The sequence below is a fragment of the Salmo salar genome, chromosome 07 (genome assembly GCF_965601325.2).
Source record: "Salmo salar chromosome 07, fSalSal1, whole genome shotgun sequence".
Lineage (NCBI taxonomy): Eukaryota > Metazoa > Chordata > Actinopteri > Salmoniformes > Salmonidae > Salmo > Salmo salar.
Window position 1 is genome coordinate 49,169,396 of NC_138297.1, and position 24,170 is coordinate 49,193,565.

Genomic DNA, 24,170 nt, shown 5'->3' on the forward strand with positions numbered 1-24,170 from the left:
ACACCTGGATTGTACGATATTTGCCCATTATTCCATTTAAAATTCTTCAAGCTGTGTCAAGTTGATTGTTGACCATTGCTAGACAGCAATTTTCAAGTCTTGCAATAGATTTTCATGTCGATTTAAGTCAAAACTGTAACTAGACCACTCAGGAACATTCAATGTAATCTTGGTAAGCAACTCCAATGTAGATTTGGCCTGTTTTAGGTTATTGTCCTGCTGAAAGGTGAATTCATCTCCAAGTGTCTGTTGGAAAGCAGACTGATCCAGGTTTTCCTATAGGATTTTGCCCGTGCGTATATACTGAACACAAATATAAATGCAATAATGTAAAGTTTTGGTCCCATGTTTTATGAGCTTAAGTAAAAGATCCCAGACATTTTCCATATGCACAAAAAGCTTATTTCTCTCAAATTTTGTGCAAAAATGTGTTTACATCACTCTTAGTGAGCATTTCTCCTTTGCCAAGAAAATACATCCACCTGACAGGCGTGGCATATCAAGAAGCTGAGGAGTATTTCTGTCTGTAATAAAGCCCTTTTGTGAGGAAAAACTCATTCTGATTGGCTGGACCTGGCTCCCCAGTGGGTAGGCCTGGCTCCAAAGTGGGTGGGCCTATGCCCTCCCATGCCCACCCATGGCCGCGCCCCTGCGCAGTCATGTAAAATCCATAAATTAGGGCCTAATGAATTTCTTTCTATGAACTGTAACTCAGTAAAATCTTTACAATTGTTACATGTTGCCTTTATATTTTTGTTCAGTATAACTTTATTCAGTTTCTTTTTATCTTAAAAAACTCCCTAGTCATTGCCGATGACAAGCTTACCCATAACATGATGCAACCACCACCATGCTTGAAAATATGAAGAGTGGTGCTCGGTGATGTGTTGTTGGATTTTCCCCAAATATAACACTTTGTATTCAGGACAAAAAGTCAATATCTTTGCCACATCATTCGCAGGATTAATTAAGTGCTTTGTTGCAAGCAGGATGTATGTTTTGGAATATTTGTATTCTGCACAGTCTTCCTTCTTTTCACTCGGTCATTTAGGTTAGTATTGTGAATTAACTACAATGTTGTTGCTCCATCCTCAGTTTTCACATATCACACCATTGGATTTATGGTGTAATCCCTGAGCAGTTTCCTTCCTCTCCGGAAACTGAGTTAGGAAGGATGCTTGTATCTTTGTAGTGACTGGGTTTTTTTAAACACCATCCAAAGCCTAATTCATAATTCACCATGCTCAAAGGAATATTCATCATCTACTTTTTTTCTTTTTACACAACAACCAACTGGTGCGCTTCTTTGCGAGGCATTGAAAAACCTGCCTGGTCTTTGTGGTTAAATCTGTGCTTAAAATTCACTACTCGATTGAGGGATCTTACAGATAATTTTATGTGTGGGGTACAGAGATGGGTTAGTCATTCAAAAATCATGTTAACAATTATTATTGAAAACATAATGAGTCTATGCAACTTATTATGCGATTTGTTAAGCACATTTTTACTCCTGAACTTATTTAGGCTTGCCATACCAAAGGGGTTGAATACTTATTGACTCAAGACATTTCAGCTTCAGATTTGTTATTCATTTCTAAAATGTTCTACAAACAAAACTCCACTTTGACATTATGAGGTATTGTGTGTAGATCAGTGAAACAAAATCTCAATTAAACACATTTTAAATTGTAAATACTTTCTGAAGGCACTGTATCTGGGTTGTACGATTCTACAGATTTGAGGATTTACTTAGCATTTCTTATTTTGCTCAACAAGTGTTTTATTGGAAGACAGAACACACACAAAAATGTACATGTAGAAACCCCAATGAAAGTGGCTGACAGAGTCCTGCAAATAATTATAATGCATGAATTATCTTTCATATGCAAACCTATACACTTTCACATTACTTTTCAGCCTGATAGTGTGTGTGTGTGTGGTTGCTACGCAACTCCTATGTGATGGAATGTAAATGTTATGACAGGTGAAGAGGGTGAACCCTGACACGTGGGGTTCTGGTCAAGTGTGTGAGGAAAGAAGAGTTCTGGGTTCTGTCAGTTTATCACCTGACCAGCAATGATGGACATACTATAGATCTCTCTGATTTGTAGCTGTATTTCTCTCTGTCTGTCTCACTCAATCCCTACCTTCCTCCCCATTTCTGTCTATCTCTCTCCTCTTTTTATTGTCTCTTTCCCACAATCTCCTATAGACCCCTTTTCACTACAAGACACACTGACATCAAGCACAGATGCATGCAACTTTTGGCAGCAGTAAGAAAGCCATCTCTATCTGTGCCCATTCAATATAGCCTAGATTTACATTTTTATTACTTCTAAACAAAATAATTTTGGGGGGTTCTCATACGCTTACAATGATGTTTTGGTTATTGCTTGAGCAGTCGGTAAGATTATATTTGGTTGTGATCTTTGCAAAATAACAGTTGCTAGCTAGAATGCTGAAGCTCATTTACATACGCTGTAGCAAACGCTAGCCAAAGAGCCATTTTACTGGTTGAAGTGTATTTTAAGTGTAATGTAGTTGATTTGCAATGATAATGCAAACATTAAATTAAGCAGGACATTCACACGAGCCTTAAAATCCAATTATAATCCTGAAATAGTGTGAAATACATTCATAAGCAACATGTAAATGGAAACTTTTTTTGCTGGCATTGAGCACTTGCACGCATCGCCCCCGTGTGGCAATGTTTGCAAACACAGAAAGGGGTCTATACACGGGTCTATGCACTCCATATGTGCATCTTTCCACGTCCTTCTATCTCTTCCCAGCTCCCTCTCTTATTCCCTCCTCTCTTTGATATTCCAAACCCTCCCTCTCTCTCCATCTATCTTGTTCCACCTCTCTCGTGTTAGTGGTTGACATTGACCCATAGCTGATTTACACCAAGTAAGCTGTATTTGTGAGATGCATACCATGGTAGTGAGAGGGAGATGAATTCTATGGACTAAGTACAGTTTTACATCTCTCCCACTGACCTGTACTGTGGCGTGTAAATGTTAATGTAATATACTGTATAGACTGACAAGAAAAACAAGATCAACACACTGACACTGTCTGATCCCATCACAGAGTCCACTACACTGTTAAAATGAAGTGCTTTGTAACACCACAACTAGTGGCAATTGAGCTGCCACCAACTTAAAGGAGACAAAACCTTATCTGTGGTTCCAATTCCAAAGAAATGTACCATCTTACTGACCCTCCTGTTTCCAATCTTTCTAAATAAAGTACAGCAAAAATGAAGGTGGAATTCCACTAAAAAAGAAATGTCTTTTATCACAATCAATATTTAGGCGATAAACCAATTGCATTTATAAGCCACTCTGTCACACCCTGATCTGTTTCACCTGTCTTTGTGATTGTCTCCACCCCCCTCCAGGTGTCGACCATCTTCCCCCTTATCCCCTGTGTATTTATATCTGTGTTCTCTGTTTGTCTGTTGCCAGTTTGTCTTGTTTGTCAAGTCAACCAGGGGTTTTGTGTCTCAGCTCCTGCTTTTCCCCAGTCTCTCTTTTTCTCGCCCTCCTGGTTTTGACCCTTGCCTGTCCCAGCCGAACCCTGGTGGGGAGGGGCCCAGATAACCGGATATTTGTGCCTGACGCTGTCCGGTCCTGGAGTGGCCCATTCCTCCAGGCTTGCCTGTCACCTGGGCTCTCGTCGGACCCTAACCTTCGTGTGACATCACTTTTGGTGGCCTACCATGGTTCCAGATGTTGCCGTGTTTGTCCCCGCCTGCACGGTCTGTGCACAGAACAAGACTCCTCGGCAAGCTCCAGCTGGTCTTCTCCAACTACTGCCTGACCCTCACCATCCCTGGTCCCATATATTCCTGGATTTCATCACGAGTCTCCCCCTGTCTGAGGGCAACACTGCCATCCTGACTGTGGTCGACCGGTTTTCCAAAGCTGCCCACTTCATTCCTCTCCCCAAACTACCCTCGGCCAAGGAGACGGCCCAGCTTATGGTGCAGCACATCTTCCAGATCCACGGACTCCCGGTGGACATGGTCTCCGACTGGGGTCCGCAGTTCTCGTCCCGGTTCTGGAAGGCGTTCTGCACGCTCATTGGGTCATCGGCCAGCCTGTCCTCCAGATTCCACCCCAGTCAAACGGCCAGTCGGAGCAAGCCAACTAGGACTTAGAGACGACTCTTCAGTGCCTAGTCTCCGCCAACCCTACCACCTGGAGTCAGCAACTGGTATGGGTTGAGTACGTTCGCAACACCCTTCCTGGCTCTGCCACGGGTCTCTCGCCCTTCGAGTGTTCCTTGGGATCAGCCTCTGCTCTTCCCCGAGCAAGAGGAGGAAGTCAGCAATCCCTCTGCCCAGATGTTCATCTGCTGTCACCATACCTGGAAGAGAGCCCGGGCCGCTCTGTTGAAGACCACTTCCAGGTATAGGCGACAAGCGGATTTCACTTGTCTTTGTGATTGTCTCCACCCCTCCAGGTGTCACCCATCTTCCCCATTATCCCCTGTGTATTTATACCTGGGTTCTCTGTTTGTCTGTTGCCAGTTCGTCTTCTTTGTCAAGTCAACCAGCGTTTTTGTCTCAGTTCTTGCTTTTCCCAGTCTCTCTTTTTCTCGCCCTCCTGGTTTTGACCCTTGCCTGTCCTGACTCTGACCCCGCCTGCCTGACTACTCTACCTGCCTGCCGACCTGTACCGTTGCCCCACCTCTGGATTATTGACCTCTGCCTGCCTGCCATCTGGTACCGTTGCCCCACCTCTGGTTCACTGACCCCTGCCTGCCTTGACCTGTCTATTGCCTGCCCCTGTTGGATTATTAAACCATTGTGAATTCGACATTGTCTGCATCTGGGTCTTACCTTCATACCTGATATTCATTGTCTGAGAAACACATTTCTTTGTGTTTTGATGCTGCCTTTTAAATGCACTGAAACCCCAAGTGTTTTCACAACACTCTCTTAAAACCAATATTCAGGTTGAAGAACCACTTTGGGTGTATCAGAGTCCTTGATTTTTGTTTTTAAACACATTCTGTATATTAAAACACTTACATTGGGTTTACATTCAAACACCCTCCAAACACCAGATCTCAGCTTAGGTGCACTACTTTTCATGGTTTCATTACATGATTTTGGTGTTTTGAGATTTTCTATTTTTACAGTGTAGGTTAGAGATTTTTGCAGTTACATTCTGTCACTAGAAGTTTTACAAACATGGTCTTAGTGGATGGATCGTGGTACTGCACTGTATCAGTCAATGCCAATGAACAGTCAGTTGAATACACTATGAAGCCCCCAGAAACGTTTGCACAAGACCTAGAAACCCAGAAAGACATATTGGATTTATCAGAATGTACTGGACTGGACTGGGGTGTTGCAGACTTGATATGTCTGATATAGGACTAGTAGATCTCTGTCACCATTTAGGCACTTGTGTATGATGCAACACCCTTGTAAGTTTAAACAGACACACACCGTCTCCCAAGTTAAGATTCCACAAGTCCTGTGACTTGATCTCCACGTGTCCGGGGACTCTTGATGTGTGACACAGTTTTAGCTGACATGGGAACTCATATCAGGAAAGACGGCTGTAACATACTGAAACTACTCCTCGGATGTCACACATACTCTGAATAGTCTGTGGGCATGGTCGGGTGTCCTGCACTCTGTAGAGGTTTGGATTTCTCTAGTTCAGTGGTAGGACTAGTCCCTCTCGTTCCCTTTCCCCCCCACCATCCTTGCCCACCAACCAGCTGCCTCTAGGTGGGCAGACAGCCCAGGAATGTGGCTGACTGCATGTGCCTTCTAGTTACTCATTAACTCTCCCTGGTAGGCACAACCTTTCGGGTATTACATGAATCTAAATCATGTGTTGTCGAGTATGAATTTTGCTCCATTCATTGGGACGAATAATGATTAACAAGCTGTTAAGAGTAGTAGAGTGAAGGACATTGGATCAATGCTGATGCATCATGGTCAAGAGAACTTTCACCCGTCTATTTTTCCACTAGGATGTCACCTTTGCCCAGGTTTACCAGATTCCAGGAAGGGGTGTTTTTCCCCAGATATTTCTGTTCCTTTAAGGAGATATTGAGTAATATGTATGATCTTGGTACCTCTATATTTCTTTTAAGATGTAGTAATATCTAAGACTGCTGGCAACTGTCATGTTTCTAATGTTTGTATAATTCTATGGCGAGTACAGTAGATTTAATTCTGATTATAACATTATTTTTTGTTTTGACAATGGCATCGATGTTGTCAACAATAACTGTTGAGAAGAGTTGTTCATACTGTACTCACACACGTGAAGGTAAGCATGCATACACACGCACGCGCACACACACACGCACGCACACACACACACTTTCACAAATTAGAGGCACACACTAGACTTTATCTCACTACAGTGTAGTTCTTTATTTTTACAGAGAATGAAAGACATTGTCTGACATGAACATTTAGCTACATTTGGGATTTATTTTTCTTTCCTAACAAAAGGTCACCTTTTAGGAGCATGGAAAATACGAGATAAATAGTGTCTTTGGTGACATACATATATAAACATACAAAGATAACTTAAATATATTACTTTCATTACATAGTACCACTAATAATATATAATATGCACAAGTGCGCATGATATCATCTTCACTCCACTCCACTCATACAGATCTTTATCAAATGCTACATATACAATAACTCTCACCTGTCATTAAAAATAGAATTGCAATGTTTGAAATTCAAGTTGTGAGGAACTAACAACATTAAAGTGCTTTGCTCAGTTTGCTGTGACCCTAAAAGAGGCTTCTGACCTTAAGTATAATTAAATATTGAATGAGGAAAAAGACTGGGATTGTGATGTGTCAGATCCCTGGCTAGGATGACTATACTATAAGTACCTACACATACACACTCACATACAGTCACATACACACTCACATACAGTCACATACACACTCACATACAGTCACATACACACTCACATACAGACGTGAACACACAACACAATCTCCTGCATCGCTTTACAACATAGGTTAAGTTAACAATGGCAGGCGATGGCAGCGTTACTTTTGATGTAAGACTGATGGAGAGTGTCTCTCTTAACACACAAGGGGAGGTATTAGTGGTCAAAGGTCGTAAATAATCGGGTGGTACGCAGTTTACCCAGACAAAACACTCAGCTTTGCTTCTAGGAAAGGCTACGGACCCGCCAGTGACACAACACTGACGTGTAATTACAACACAAAGAAAAAGTAGAGCAAAAACTAAATGGCTCCAACAAAAATCCAACAAATACAAGATTGGTTCCTGATTCTATATGTGGCCGTTCAGACACAAACACACACCTGTGACGGTGGTGGTTAAGAAGTCGAGAGATTCACCAAGGTTCTTAGCATTTGAAAAGCCTTTTAATGATCTGTCACGAGACATTGATTAGCTCCGTTACAGCAGAGACAATGGCATGTGTGTTTCACAAAGCCTTTGAACAGATTAGACTTAAAGAACCAATGAACCACTGATTGTGACCTGCGACCTGGCGTAGGTCATAATCTGAGATAGAAGTTGAGAGAGTGGTAGAGGGAGAGATGGTGAGATAGAGAGAGTGAGACAGAGAATCACTCCACGATTAAATGAGCTAACTCTAAAATAAAATAAAGCCCCAGTTTTGATTAAGACGATTCAGTCCAAAAAGACAAAAATAAGTCAAACAAAATGAAAGGGGGATATGGATAGAGGAATATAAGACCACACTATAATATGATGTAGATCACAAAAAAAACAAAATGACTGTCAAGTATTGTCAGATATTTGGTGAATTTAAACCACTTGCCCAACTAACTTAATTAGTTATAGAATGATTTCATTGAGGCAACCCTGTGGTCAAAACAAAACAGTAAAAACTTGGACCCTAAAACACTCTAAGCTAATATTGGGTACTCCTGTGCCTGTTTAATTATGACACAGAAACCTAATAGTTACATAGTCATAGTCATAAATACATGAATGTATGGCTAATGGCTGACCTGGTTTCTAACAGCAACAATAGCAACATCAGCAAGTTTGGATCAAAGTTATTGGAAAACAAATAGTCTGAACGTTGAGGATTATTTCAATTATTCTCATCCTCTGACATTGAGAATATGAAACATTTGAATGTGTTTCAAAGAGCCAGGCTGCATGATTATTATGGGTATTAAAGATGTCATAAAGACGTTGTTGCTCGTTTTTTCAGGTCGACACACTCTGCACCTTTTGAAGGTTAGGCTAGTTTTTTTTGCATGCATGCTGAGTTGAGGTTGTTTTTGGTTATTTCTAGTGAGGGCATCCGCCCACCATTTCAGAGACAGTTATAACAAGGGAAAATGGGAATCTCAGGGCATTTCGTTTTTTATGGTATTTCGTATCCAGATTTAAAATGTGGCACTCTGGCTCCCTTACTTTTGGTATCCATGGTCTGTCATTACAAAGCCACAATGTAACAGTAGAGCACTTTGCTGTCGACTCTGTGCTAATTTAGACTCATTTGACATACTACAAGCATACAACGTAAAGTATTGTTGTATACACACTAAACTACTAGCGTTTTTAGGATCTCAGTATTCATAACTGACTGGATTATTATTGATAATGGCAAAGTAAGCCTCTAAATATTCCTAGGCAGTACTATTAGTGGCAGATTTTGGGTTTGGGTTGGCAACTTGTGATGCTTTAGGTAGTAGTTATACGGTCCCCTGGGCAAGGCATGGTCAAGGTTTCTTTTGTTTATAAATACAGCAGAGGATGTGTAACGCCTCGCCACCACGGCGGTACAACTAAAGAGATTAGGTCTGATTGGTTAAATTGCCGTAAACATAAAGTCGAGACTTAGTGGGCGAACTTAAGAATCACGTGAAGGGGATCATATTTCCCACTCAGACCCTGGGATAAGAGCAGCAGGAGTGTTCACTGTGTTCAAGAGACAACCAATAGATCCCACCTCTGAAATAGATCCGCAATGATTCATAATAAAAACATTGAAAACCTCCATCTTGTATAGGAACTGAGTCATTGAAATGTTTACCCTCTTCTTCCTTTCTATAAACAGTCTCTACTAGATGAGTCCAGAAGCAGAACTCCATCCAGCCACTGCTGAACTTGACTATTATGGCTGAATGCCACTGTCAAGGCTGTGGTCTGTTGAAACATATACTTCACAGAACCACAGACCGCTTCTGTCGGGAACATCATTGGCTGCAGATGAGAGAGGACTTACAGTAGGTTCTTGTCTGTAAGGTCAGTGTCTGTGTCTGTAAGGTCAGTGTCTGTGTCTGCCCACAAATGGTTGCTGGTGGTCTGTAAATTAGAGGATTACCCGAGATATGTCAAACGTGGTCCCTCAAATTGTCCTGGCAGATCTAAGGGGGCAGGGTTTAGGGTGGGGTAAAAGAGTTCATCGGGTCGTTTTGACGGGTCTTCAGGAATATATTCCCTCTGACAGGGATCTGATCCTAGCCCTGGTAGAAATCCACATGAGAGGCTTAAGTGTTTGATCAATGGGGCCAGAGCTAACTGCTGCTGTGGAGGTCATTAGGCATTATACAGACACGTTCAGTTGCGCTGGCTTGTGTTAAGTAGAAAGACTGGTGGACGGGAGCATTTATTCTTACATTAACAGGATTAGGAAGTCAAACTGAGCCCCTTGCAGCTCTTTGACTAGTCAGGAGGCCGGGAGAAACACAAAGACTTTGACGAGACCCAAATGTCCAGAGGATCTCTGGGTGACAGGTATTCGTTCCCAGGGGTGGTTGGTGGTGGGAAGCGTCGGCTATGAGGCTTTCATTCATGTCAGATTCCTTCTTCTTAAACAGCATGATGTGTTTTTGAGGTGTACAGAGGAGTAAGGCAAATGTCATTCAAAAAGTACAGAAATTGTAATTTCAGGATCTAAAAAAGGTGTGGACTACATCTAATACTAATGCAAAGGCTATCTGTGATACGTAAAATAGAGATAAATGTCTATATATTGAAGTTTGCTGGGGTGTTTATGTTTTCAGAGAAGAGAGGGAGAAGTATCTGTCAGTCGCTCATCCGTAACTATGCGGACTCCGGGGGTTAATGGGGGAGGAGTCTTCCCGTCCGCTCTGGCCAATCAGCTGATAGAGCCGGTGGCTGAGGTTCTGAACCTGGCAGGTTCCCAGGGCGCACCCCACTCTCATCAGCTGGGGGTGGTGGTGACCCCCACGCGACCCTGAGTGGGCATGGCGACGACCTCTTGACCCCGTCCGTTGTGGCTCCACGCCCTCCTCACGCCTCGCCCGTACCAGAGCTTCAAGATGGGCTGTGTTCATGACAGTGGGTGGTGTGTCTCTGCGGAGGTATCCAGGCAGCCATTTTGGTGATCTGATGGAGGACTGGAGGTCTGATGAAGGGCTGGAGTCTGTTGGGCTGGCGAGTTCGGTGCCAGTTTCTGGAGTGAAGATCTCCTCCTCGCTCAGCGCATGAAGCTTCTTAAGCAGCTCCAACCTAGGAACACAGGAAAAAACAAGACGTTGTTAAGATAGATGTCTGTATGTTTCCACTCTGGTTCAATGCTGACCACTGAATCAGAGAAGTTATTTTAGAACTGGCCTAGTTATTCTCAGACTGATGTTAAGCACACTTCCAACAGCATTTTATGTCGACACACACTGACAGTAAATGTTACACACATGGAATGGGCATGGTGAGGGTTGATGTGTCACCATCCTGTCTTAATGCATTTTAGAAGACTAATGGCCTTTCAGCATAGGAACAAAACAGCTTGGGGACCTGGCTGCTGTCCATTTATTATGGTAATATCAACATACTGGACGTCACAACTATTGAGACTTCATGTCCACCTTAGCTAACGCAAACAGACAGAGTGGCTCTGGAGATTTACTGACTACTCACTCAAGTGTCCACAGGACAGAGGCATCACTAAGTTTCAGGAACAGCCTGTTTAGCAAACACATTTCAGATTGACTCTGGCTTTAGCGCTGAGGAGGAGGCCCTGCCATCTGTTCTCTTCTTGATGATGACACTGGCTGCTCAACTCAAACTTGGCACTGGGGATGCTATTCTCTAAACTGTTGTGGGGGGGGGGGGGGTTGTTACAGATGCCATAAAAGGGTAGAGGCTCATGCACCTGGCGGATGTCATATTGACGAAGCACTGGCCACAGTGAGTCAGGGAACTTCATTCTCAAAATGGCACCAGTTGGTGTAGGTATATCAAGCCTCAATTATTTTAAGTAATAAGTATGACTTTTGTGTGCTAAATGTCCTCCCATGTTAAAGTTAGAACAAGAAAGAGAAAACGTCCCTTTTGTATCCTTTTTCAATTTCAAAGAGCACAGAAACATTTCCACAGCATCAGGTTCTGACCGGCTTCCAACTGCTCTTTAGGAGAAGCAGTAATGATAGTTGGCATACAGAGTAATTATAAAAAGAGCAGCGTTCTCCTTGTGAAACGCTGACTGGATTGTGAGAAATAACAGGGTAGGCCTACTGTAGAATGCCACTATGCCAGTGGTAACCAACCAATCTCTGTACAGACACAGTGAGAAGTGGCTATATTAATGAACAGGGTTCCAAACCCTTCTCTGCCTCCTCAAGGCGGTCTCTTAGTTAATGTGTTCAGTGACTTGGCCAGGCTCTTGCCAAACATGTTGTTCGTGGCCAAAATTCTGCAGACTACAATCATGACTTTATGCATTTATGGGTTTGTTCAACCAATTTAACCTCAAACTGAGTTTTCCGGTCTGTTGCGGGCTTGAAGCCCAACATAACTAGCCAATCTAGCTACTTCACAAGCAAAAATAAAGTGCTATTCCAGCAACAGCACCATGACTGGTCAGTCAGTGAAAGTTTCAAGGTAGCTATATTTGACATGTACACAGAGTTCCAACACAAAGAAAACACTGAATCACCTGCGTCTCCCTGCCATCCAGCCTGTTTGACCGTACAAGGCAGGGCCCTGGTGCCTGGTGATGGTGGGTGTCACTGATAACCACTGTGGTAATGTCGAGGGAGCACTATTTCCAGGAGCACCTAGTCATTCAGCTCTGTCCTGTGGCCATGGCATTGCCAAGTCACACCCGCCTTCTGTGCCAAACACCATGCTGACAGACAGGCACAAATTGTATTTGACTGCGCGGAAGAAGCTACATTCATACAGTATACCGCATAAATACTGCAATGTGGTTGTTATAGAGATTTGGATAGTTTATATTCATTACAGTAAACTTGACCTTTCTGTACCCAAAAAGGCTGAAATACAATCTTCTTTTGTGTTTGGAATCCATGGTGGAAAATGTGTTTCTCACACATGAGGAAGGAGGAAACCTAATCCGTTCGGAAACAAGAGATGGTGAATAAACAAAACAAAGGTAAAACAGCTCCAGAACAGCTTCATTTGGGAGTCCCTGGACAAAAACAGGTCTGATGGGGTGTGCAGACTGCCAGTACCAAACAATGCCCACTGAGCAAACACTGGTTGAATCAATGTTGTTTGAAATGATGTGGAACCAACATGGAATAGATGTTGAATTGATGTCTGTGATCAGTGGGTGTGCTGTACCAAGCTTCACATCCATAGAAAAAGGGATATGTTTTATTGTACACTGGATAGGTGCAGTCAAATGTGTTGTTTTCCAAGGTCAGCCATAGTAGTACAGTGCCGCTGGAGCAAATTAGGATTAAGTGCCTTGCGCAAGGTCACATAAACAGATTTTCCACCTTGTCAGCTCAGGTATTTGAACCAGCAACCTTTTGGTTAGTGACCCAACACTCTAACCACTAGTCTACTTGCTGCCCTAAGACAATGTGTCAGTCCCAATCTACCCCATTGACCAAGTAGTTTGTGTGTGTGTTTGTGTGTGTTTTTAATGCCCATTTCCACCCCTGGTAGAGCAGTAGTGGACTTTGTGGCTCACTCAGTGCTGGAATCTCCCATAACACACCATGTCGCCTCGAGCCCGACCCAACGCAGCAGACGATGGCTGCTTCACTAGTCAGGCTATTCTGGGCTGGCAGACAGCCATAAAGACCCTGTGATATCGTTAAAAAACAATTTTCTTGGAGAATTAGTAACTGGATGGAGGCGGAGAAGGAGAAAAAAGAAAGAAAGAATGAGTCTGCTGTTTAAAGGAGGTTACATGTGTTTGGGTTTCTGTGGGGTTCACCTCCCACCTATGGAGTTCTTGGCATGTCCTTTTGTCCTCCTCTCCTCTCTGTTACACCATCTGACCAGACAGCTTTACTTCCACCTGACGCTGATGCCCTTAGACTTTAATATAGCTTTTATATAATGGCTTCACAAGCAAGTGTGAACTTGTCTGTTTTGTCCCTAGGGCCAGCCAGGACTCATTTGTATGTGTCTGTGCTGGAGGGATCGGATGGATCTGAAGGGAACGTTTTGGCCAAAGACTTTGGACCGGAGGTGTGACTGTGAGTCAGTGTGCTCAGTGCACATGCTCCTCTCCAGTTTTGTTGGGATGTTGTTCTGATCCCACAATAAGCCTTTTGGCCACCGTGTTCTAACCCACAGCCAGGAGAAGGCAGCAGCACCATGTACTGTAGGCCGGCCCAACGTGGGAACTCTCTCACTGGATCACATCTGATCTGACAGCCCATCTAATTTGGCTATTGAGAAAGTAATCCTGCAAATTGACAGTAATGGAGGTCTTTGTGATTGGGAGACGATCAAAGATATCAGAGCTTCACATTCTTGGAAACATTCACTCACTCAACACTCGTTTTCAGCACCATCTGATCTGTGGAAGATTGTTAAAAAATATATATTGGTAACAAATCCACCTACTTGTTCTGTAAAAGTCACATTTTCATTGGAGGGCATGAAGCTAAAAGTCACTCAGCCTGGGGACCGGGCAGAGGGAGGGGGGTTTTGAGGGTTCGATAAAGCTGATCCAAACTTTGTGCTGCAGTGTGGTGTTATTCTTTCTTATTACTCCCACAGTTTAGACTGAGGTTTAGGTCTGGAATCACAACTGAGACCCACCAGTGGAACCACCACAATAGGGTGATTCCACACCAGCGGGAGCGGGAAATAGTTTTGGTATTTACATTTGAGTCATTTAGTCATATCCAGAGCGACTTACAGGAGCAATTAGGTATCTCAGATTGTTCTGACTATTCTCACATAGAAACTTGATTGGGGGGAATGGATGTTTAACCCTTTTTTTAAAATTTCTATCACAAGCCATTTTTTTGAAAATCTTGATGAAATTAGCCATTTTATACACTTTTTAGTATACATGCCTCCTATAAGACCCCATGATCTGTGAACTGTACATAATACAGACAGCATCTGTCATTATACTCCTTATAGTGTTCTCTCTGAAATACACATTTTCACATTAATTTATTCAACATTAAAAATATTAATATTAATCTCAAAACTATCCTTTTTAGACATTCTCTTCAAACACGGAACATTTCCAGAGTGGGCTCTCTGGTACTTTTAATGATATGACCCATTTTATACATATAAATGGACATGATAGGTCATTAACCAATCACAGCCTCATGTAGGATTGCACATTCAGCAAATCACCAGCAGAGGGAGTTCCCTTTGAATCCATTTTCCCATTCACTGTGTTGGTGGTGCTCATAAATTTGATCATACCTTCAGAATTAGCAGAAAGCCCACACTGGAAATGTAATGTACTTATATATATTGTTCCAAACAATGTCTTAAAATAAACAAAAGCAAAAAGGGTCATTTTGAGATATTAATATTTGAATGTTGAATAAATGAATGTGATAATTTTTTTATTTCAGAATCTAGACATACACTACTGGTAAAACGTTTTAGAACACCTACTCATTCAAGGGTTTTTCTTTATTTTTACTATTTTCTACATTGTACAATAATAGTGAAGACATCAAAACTATGAAGTAACACATGTGGAATCATGTAGTAACCAAAAAAGTGTAAAACATATGAAAATATATTTTATATTTGAGATTCTTCAAAAAGCCACCCTTTGCCTTGATGACAGCTTTGCACACTCTTGGCATTCTCCCAACCAGCTTCACCTGGAATGCTATTCCAACAGTCTTGAAGGAGTTCCCACATATGCTGAGCACTTGTTGGCTGCTTTCCTTCACTCTGCGGTCCGACACATGCCAAGCCATTTTGGTTACTACATGATTTCATATGTGTTATTTCATAGTTTGATGTCTTCACTATTATTCTACAATGTAGAAAATAGTAAAAAATAAAGGAAAACCCTTGAATGAGTAGGTTTTCAACATTTTTTGACCGGTAGTGTATTCCATATTTTAAAGCACACTATAAGGAGTATAATGACACCAAGATGTTAACTGTTCCATGTACAGTTCACGGATCATAGGGTCTTACAGGAGGCATGTTTAGGTCTAAAAAGGGCCTAAAATGGCTACTTTCATCATGATTTTCTCAAACATTGTTTGTGGTACAAATGTAAAAAGCATTTCAAACATCCTTTCCCCAATGAAGTTTCAATGTGAGAATTGCCAAAACAATATGAGATACCAAAAATGTGTTCCGCTGCCGCTGGCGTGGAATCGCCGATGTCCCACCAGCCCCAGCCTGATGCCCTCCTCTGCCCCAGTAAGGCCCCCTCAGAGAAGGGTAAGCCTTGGCCAGCACCAGCCCCTCATACATGCTTATACCCAGGGGGCTGGGGCCTACCATGGGGTGGCTTAATCAACAGTAAATGTGGCACATTCATACATAATCCTCGCCAGGCCCCATGCACCTAACACAGGACAGATTGTGTTCTCAGTAAGGAGACAGAAATAAGAAAAAGGCGATTTATTTGTGAATGAACCATTGCTGCCGCTTGTTCTCCGTGCGTTGGTGGTTTTATAACCTCTTGTGTTGATGATAAGTATGTGCTGAGGGGTGATTTAGCACTTTCTTCATCATGCACTGCATTGGGTGAAAGTGTACACAGTTGCTAAAGTCCATGGCTTGAAAGAACGACAGCCACATATCCACTTAAGTGTGGACTTAAGTGTGTAGTGGTTTGGGAATTGGGAGACGGACTTCAAACCACACAGTGGTTCCAATTGTACTGAGGCGGCCACTCACAGCTGCAGTGCTGACTCCTGATTGAGGCCTGACCTCCATCGCTACTCTGGGTATCCATCCACACTACAAATGACTGTACTTAGCTAGAATAACACCTACATTTTTCTCAACCACCAATAGAACATGAAACAAGAGTTTAGTCCTTCTCTCCTCAGACCTCAGAGCTCCATCTGTGTTCATTCTTCAGCCTTAATCCTGTGTTCTTTCTTTAACACTGACAGTATACACACAGACAGACAGATATACTATACAAGGGTTGTCACGATTCCAGTATTGCGATAGACAGAAGTATCGTGGCAAGGAAACAAAACACAAAGCGGATTTCATTTCTTGTCACCTAGAGTCACATTAGTTAATTTTGCAAGCTATAGCACCCACAATTTTACGTAAAGTAGGTTTTTATTGTACCATAGAGTTTTGTCTAATTCGTGCTTTCTTTTTTGCCATGGAAAATCTGATATCGTAGTAGCTCAAGACTTGTATCGTGACAACCCTAATCCATACATACACACACACACAAGCATTTTGCCATGGTCAGGCTATCAGTGCAGAGTGGAAGCATTTTCTTTATAGATGTGGACGGTGGAATTTAGGTCTTAGCCACTAATCCACTGTGGAATTCTGAGCTGCCTGGTGGGAGACTGGTTCCCTCTCTTCTTTAGGCCTGGTCGTAATGACCCCCACGGAGCACAGAGAGAGAGAAGGAGAAAGAGAGAGAGAGCTAGAGAGAGAGAGTGGGTGAGAGGGAGGGAGGGTCATGGCAGTGTAGTAGATACATTACATCTCCATACATCGCCAGTCCAGACCTCTGTTTACAGTGTGGCCCACATCAGATCAGCCATGCTTCCTCAGAGCAGAGGTCTAACCTCAGAGCCATACATACTGCCTCTCACAGAGCGATCTCCACGGCCAGCTGGGGTTATATCAGACTGTGAGGCATGCAAAGTGTATTTAAGTACATCAAAGAGATAACTGGAGTAAAGTTGAAGTATTTATGAGCCATGTTAGTCAAGGTAATGTTCATGTTATGTCTTTGATATTGTATAAGCATGTCTATAAATCTATATAAAGTTACTGTATATAGAGTTATAAAATCTATCACCATCTAATGGATGCAAAGAGCATCTGATATATTCCTCAGAAGACAACAGTATGTCCTCTGGGTGGTGGATGATGACGCAATGTGCCTGTTTCTGGGGTAAATATTGTGTTTGGACAATGTATGGGTGTTGACATCTGAATTGCATGCAGGGGGCTTGGCCCTGACACTTGCCCCATATGGGGTGAAAGAGGGAGTTCATGATTTAGTAGGAGGATGGACAGACGGGAAAACCTTGTTGTTTTTTTCTGTCCAGTCAGGATCCTGAGCAAATTCACGACCACAATACACACAGACTCAAATACACACAGACTCAAATACACACAGACAGACCAGTAGTCTACACATACACAGTCCCTCTTTCTAAAGAGAATATACTTTACACTAACACACGCTCAATACACAAACTGTGTTCATCCTGTCAGGGATGTCTGACATGTCATATCATTGACCTCTGTCCCAGACTGTGTGGAAGTAGTGGGTCATCATGGCAACAAGCACATTACAGCAAATCAGCTGCAGTAGCATGCCTCTCTCTGGGGCGCCCTGCATCCCACTGCTGGAATCCACAATGTAAAACTGCTTCGTCTCTAAAGCCATATTGGTTTGGCTCTGGCCTTCAACTATTTTCTCTCAGGCTGTTACTATATGTAAAATGAAGGGTATACTTTGTATTGTGAATGGCCTAGAGCAAGGGTGTCAAAAGAGGTGGCCCCACGGGCCGTCCATGATCAGGACATAAAGCACTTTATCGGTACAGAGAAACAATGACCAAATTTCACCCATCACACCTCAGTCTGAAAAGGGGAAAGAGAGGAGGAGCAATGAGGCCTGTGTTATTGTAATCAGCCTGTGATGGAATCATCATGTGTGATGGGAAGGACAGAGCATTTGCTATGGAGGGAAGAAAAACTGGGACATTTACTGAGTAAATAAATAGATAAAAAGAGGGAAGAAGGCAGAGAGAAACCAGAATTAAAGAGGGAGAGAGAAGAGAGAAAGCAGAATTAGAGAGAGAGTGAGGAAAAAGAGAGAGGACATTATGAATCGCCCTTCCATCACCAAGGGAACATCCTGAGGGGATTTCTAGGAACGATAACCCCTCACACAGCCACAGCTTGGACAAGACAAACAGACTCCCTCTTATTGAACTGTTTGTTTTTGAAAAGCTGCTGTGTTCACTCAAATACACTGATAGAGAGCACTGATGCAACCACAATCCCATCCACCATTACCCACAAATTCTGCCCCTGCTGTTTAAAATGGAAAGTTAGTTCCAAGAGATTGAAGTCTTAACAACCATTGGGAAGCAGAAATAGCTTCCCCTTGACCTTTTCCACATTTTGTTACGTTACAGCCTTATTCTAAAATGGATTTCAAAAATAATAATCCTCAGCAATCTACACACAACACCCCATAATGACAAAGTGAAAAAAGGGTTTTAGACATTTTTGCAAATATATATATATAAACTTATTTACAGAAGTATTCAGACCCTTTGCTATGAGACACGAAATTGTGCTCAGGTGCATACTGTTTCCATTGATCATCCTTGAGACGTTTCTTGATTGAAGGATCTTGATTGAAGTCCACCAAATTAAATTGATTGGACATGATTTCGAAAGGCACACACCTGTCTATATAAGGTCCCACAGTTGACAGTGCATGTCAGAGCAAAAACCAAGCAATGAGGTCGAAGGAATTGTCCGTAGAGCTCCGAGACAGGATGTGTCGAGGCACAGATCTGGGGAAGTGTACCAAAAAATGTCTGCAGCATTGAAGGCTCTTCCTAGAGATGGCCGCCTGGCCAAACTGAGAAATTGGGGGAGAAGGGCTTTGGTCAGGGAGGTGACCAAGAACCTGATGGTCACTCTGACAGAGCTCTAGACTTCTTCTATGGAGATGGGAGAACCTTTCAGAAGGACAACCATCTCTGCAGCACTCCACCAAGAAGCCACTCCTTGGTAAAAAGGCACATGACAGCCTGCTTGGAGTTTGCCAAAAGGCACATCAAAGACTCTCAGACCATGAGAAACAATATTTTCTGGTCTGATGTAACCAAGATTGAACTCTTTGGCCTCAATGCCAAGTGTCACGTCTGGAGGTAACCTGGCACCATCCCTACGGTGAAGCATAGTGATGGCAGCATCATGCTGTGGGGATGTTTTTCAGCGGCAGGGACAGGGAGACAAGTCAGGATCGAGGCAAAAATAAACAGAGCAAAATACAGAGAGATCCTTGATGAAAACCTGCTCCAGGGCACTCAGGATCTCAGACTGGGGCGAAGGTTCACCTTCCAACAGGACAACGACCCTAAGGAGACAGCCAAGGGTCGGCAGGTAGTCTAGTGGTTAGAGTGTTGGACTAGTAACCGAAAGGTTGGACTAGTAACCGAAAGGTTGAAAGATCGAATCCCCGAACTGACACGGTAAAGATCTGTCGTTCTGCCCCTGAACAGGGCAGTTAACCCACTGTTCCTAGGCCGTCATTGAAAATAAGAATTTGTTCTTAACTGACTTGCCTAGATAAATAAAGGTTAAAAAAATGTTAAAGACAATGCAGGAGTGGCTTTGGGACAAGTCTCTGAATGTTCTTGAGTGGCCTAGGCAGAGCCTGGATTTGAACCCGATCTAACATCTCTGGAGAGACCTGAAAATAGCTGTGCAGCGATGCTTCCCATCCAACCTGACAGAGCTTGAGAGGATCTGCATAGAAAAATGGGAGAAACTCCCCAAATACAGGTGTGCCAAGCTTGTAGGATCATACTCGAGGCTGTAATCGCTGCCAAAGGTGCTTCAACAAAGTACTGAGTAAAGGGTCTGAATACTTATGTAAATGTGATATTTCCGTTTTTTATAAATTTGCAAAAATGTCTAAAAAACTGTTTTTGCTTTGTCATTATGGGGTATTGTGTGTAGATTGATGAGGGGGAAAAAAAACATTTAATACATTTTAGAATAAGGCTGTAACCTAACAAAATGTGGAAAAGGTCAAGGGGTCTGAATACTTTCCGAAGGCACTGTATAAAGCAAGATAACAGTGGTGTCACTGACCTAGTAATAATATGAATAAGTCTCAACAAATGATCATTGTCTGAGTTACCAGGCCAACAACACAACTCATGGACATTTTTTGGAACCTGTCAGTGTGTCCTACAGTGCTAACCCACATTAGAGGAACATCTAGATACAACCAAGTGCCTTACTTCATTTGCCCCAAAAAATGACTAACAGGTGAAAATGTTCCTCTTTTAGCTTTGAACATCCCAGATTTCTATGTAAAGGCATGGGTCTTGGTGAAGGTAATCATGTGTTTTAATTGGTTTCTCTCATTGATAGAGTCCAGGTTCCTGTCAGTCTCCCACCAGAAGAGGGCATGCAGACACTGTCTCTACCCTCTGCTATAGCTCTCACTGCACTAAAACACACCAGAGACTGGAGTCTTCACTAGTGCACTTCTCCTTCACTTTGAACAGGCACGTCTGCCCACCCAATGAAATAGGAAATGGGTATTATTGACCAATTCCCTGTGATCTTAGGATTTTACTACCATGTCACACATAGAAGAATATCAGAGTGGAAAATACAAGTGCCACTGATTACAGTATTACAGTACAGTAGCCAATGCCTAAAATGACGGGGGAAGTCAGTAAATGCCAACATGAGGAGGACTGTTTTTTCCACCTCTGTTATCACATGTCCCACATGAGGTCATATCCCACATGAGGTCATATATACTGCTGTGTTAGGAATATGACCTCATGTGACCTCAAACTACTAAAACCAAACCTAATTTGTAAGACAAACACACAACCAAATATCTGTTGCATTCGAAAATATAGTCACATGTGAATATGATAAAGTATATGGTTTGGCGCAATTAACCTTGACTTTGAACACTGACGCAAGTAGCTTGCACTTTCGTTTAGGGACCTATAACGAGGTGTACGGAAGACTTTCATGAATACTGCCAGATTTGATGTAACATGTGTAATATATCAGTAAAATACTTAACAGTGTGTAATAACGCGCCTAACCTGCGCTTCAGTTTGTGTTTGTAGCGCAGTGTGTAAAAATATAATGCAATGACGGTCGTATTGTCCTCTGTCCCATTAGTTCAGTTTTGAGTTTTTGGACTAAATTCAGTCGCATCATATAAGAACACACATTCTGAAGAGTACGCTTTATTATGCAGATGGAATAAATGTGTAATTTCATCATGGTGCCCATTTTTAAACATAGTGGTCGTGGATAAGATAGCATTCGTTAGCCTACACTATCATGAACTTTAAGTCAACACAAGTGTTTAAATCCCATAACATGCCTTTGCCCAATGGAGAGAGCAGTGCAAACCAGACTGCGCAAGGCGCGCATGGATGAACTCTCAATCCATTCTAAAAACACGGATTCCCCTCAAACTTTTCCACATTGTCATATCATAACTACAGAGTCCCCTGGTTATCCGAGCGCACGTTCCCTGTATCACGTCTGTCTTGCTCTGACCTTGCCGGCCAGGACTACTCTCTATCCGTTATCTCCCCGACACAACACCCTGACTGAACAAACACTTCAGCGTACTTTATGCCACTAACCTCGATATTATATATTAAGTGGTTCATCCGTTTGTGGTTTGACAGTGTGATTTAATAATAAAAAAAACAGTAGGCTAAAAAAAGATGCACGTCAATTCACCAAACACCGGCAAAGTCGTTGGACATTCGAGAATAACCAATTTCATAATAATGCATCTCATCCATCACTGTATTTTCCGAATCCTGGAATAAAATAAGACTACATGTAGCCTATATTTGAATTAGACCTCCAAACGTCCTATTGAAATAGCAGGAGCTTTTATATATCCAATGTGCTCTACACAAGAACATTTCTGTTCAATAATCATCACATCCAGAAAGGATCACTCTTAGAAAGTGAAAGAGAAGGAACTGGAACGCACGTTCAATATAGGAAGTTCATGTAATGTCTTTCTTCTTACCTGTTTCTCTCCAGACGGTCTGCGACCGGGAGAGCCAGGAGCTGCTGGAGGGAAAGTAGGCTGATGCAATACACAGTAACCGGCAGAAGTGAACGCATCTCGGGACGAGTTCTCACACACACCCCTTGGGAAGGAGGGTGTTCCCAAACCACCTGGACGATGTTCAACTCCCCGGGAAGAAAAATTCCAAAATGTTTTGGTATTTAGGCTAGTACTGATATCCAGGCAACAATGCGTGAGACAGTCAAATAATCCTGTGATAAACAGAGAATAAAAAAAGGAAAGAAAAGTAAATACAATTGTCTAATTTGATCAGGATATTGATTAGGTTATGCAACAAATATTCAAGAGTGCCTGTGGGACACTTGCAAGTGCATTATTCACTCACTATTCGGTAGTGTACGAACCACTCTATGTGTGGCCAATTGAAATATTGCATAAAGAAACCTCAGGCACTAAAGAAAAAGTAAAAATATATATATCCAGCTACACCCATTTTTCATATTTTACACAAAAATTATATTGCATTTCAAATTATAGCTATAATAACTCATATAAAATAGTACATTTTATGAATGTTAGAAATATCTTACGTATATGAGGATTTTCAGAAATATTCTCGTAGGTCTAAGTATTTTCCCACGGCTCTAACAAGTGTTGGTCAATATGAAGTTCTCAGATTCAACTTCTGAAGTTGAGCGCGATGACATTGTGCGTATAAATATTGAGTGGGCGGGACTCATTCTGCACCGGTGTACCTGATAGGCTCCGTGGTTTGGTCGGATAATTTATTCTTCATTCACTTCATTCACTATATAGTGCCATGTAATTGAGCCATGTATACACCTGTTGTTGGTTTTGGTGGCAAATGCCAACTGAAATGCCAAAATAATGATTGTTCTTGACTGGTCAAAGACCTTCCAAGAACTTAGCTATAGATATTCATATTTAAGATATATTTGAAGAAAGATCCATACTAATCATTAACCAACCATTGATCCAAATGTTGTTTTATTAACAATTTCCCATAGTATATGTCATGCAAACAAATGGTGGCATATTCTCAAAATGATTTTCTCAGACTATTATCATGTGTTTTTCACCCCCTCCCTTTCCCTTTTCTCTTATCTTTGCCTTCAACACCAAGTGAGCCTGAGGGATAGGTATAGATAGTTCTCTTTCAGAATTTTAGACAGACACACCCATGGCTACACCCATGGCTAACGTATTGATACGTTAGATTGCTTCCTGATTATGCCACAGACATTTATTTATTGTACATTTTCCAGAACTATAAGGAAATATGACCTCATAAAGAGTACCATGTGACTTACGATAATGAGTGGTTACATTGGCTATCATACAGCTTGATGCCACCAGGGCTATAAAGATCACGTGCAGCTAATTTGTTTAGGGCATTTTCTTCCTGTATACAATGTGGATGTTGTCGTTTGTGTTTAGTAAACTTACTACGGTGTTGTAGATGTGTCAGTGACGTGTTTAGACTCGTATATCCTAAAACGGACTCACACGAGTCTTATTCCACTCAGTGTCCGTTGGGAAAGTGGGTGAGTCTGTATTGTCTCCGAGCTTAGCAGGCATGAACACCTGCGCTCTATCCTGTTTGTGACATGTTTTATTAATTAGGCTGCATAGTCATAATGTACATACCTGATCCACACAAAACACTGAGGAGAGTTACGTAGTTACGCAACCATCATTTCAGGGAAAACAGACCAAATGTGTTGCCAAAGGTTGAGTGTCTTTCCTAGTTTAGGAGAGCCCCCATGAGCTTCAGCTTGGGTTAATATAAACTATAGAGTGGGGAAAGTAAATATAGGGAAGATAGGTCTGAAACAGAGCACCCCTGAAGAATCACATACATTTTGTTTGTTAAATCAGTCAGACAGTTTCCCACATTTTGAAATTCTTCTCCCCCCTTCTCTCTGTTATGAATTGTGTTTTTAAGCAATGTTCATTGCTCGCCAA

At 42.2% G+C, this 24,170-nt stretch overlaps 1 protein-coding gene across 1 annotated transcript; it reads right to left on the bottom strand.

Annotated features, from left to right (window-relative positions):
• Positions 1-6,384: 6,384 nt before the first annotated feature.
• On the bottom strand, positions 6,385-22,872 carry LOC106609361 (uncharacterized). Its single transcript, XM_014208123.3, has 3 exons — positions 22,775-22,872; positions 22,182-22,435; positions 6,385-10,495 (listed from the first exon to the last, which is right to left on the bottom strand). The coding sequence occupies exons 2-3, from the start codon at positions 22,277-22,279 to the stop codon at positions 10,057-10,059; spliced, it is 537 nt and encodes a 178-aa protein (XP_014063598.3). The 5' UTR covers positions 22,280-22,435; positions 22,775-22,872; the 3' UTR covers positions 6,385-10,056.
• Positions 22,873-24,170: the final 1,298 nt, after the last annotated feature.

What these genes read in the sequence shown, in the direction of transcription:
- LOC106609361 (XM_014208123.3), bottom strand. Translation starts at nt 22,279, where the DNA reads ATGCGTTCACTTCTGCCGGTTACTGTGTATTGCATCAGCCTACTTTCC. An exon ending in GACCGTCTGGAGAGAAACAG is followed by an intron (nt 10,496 to 22,181) that starts GTAAGAAGAAAG and finishes CTGTGTTCCTAG; the next exon opens with GTTGGAGCTGCTTAAGAAGC.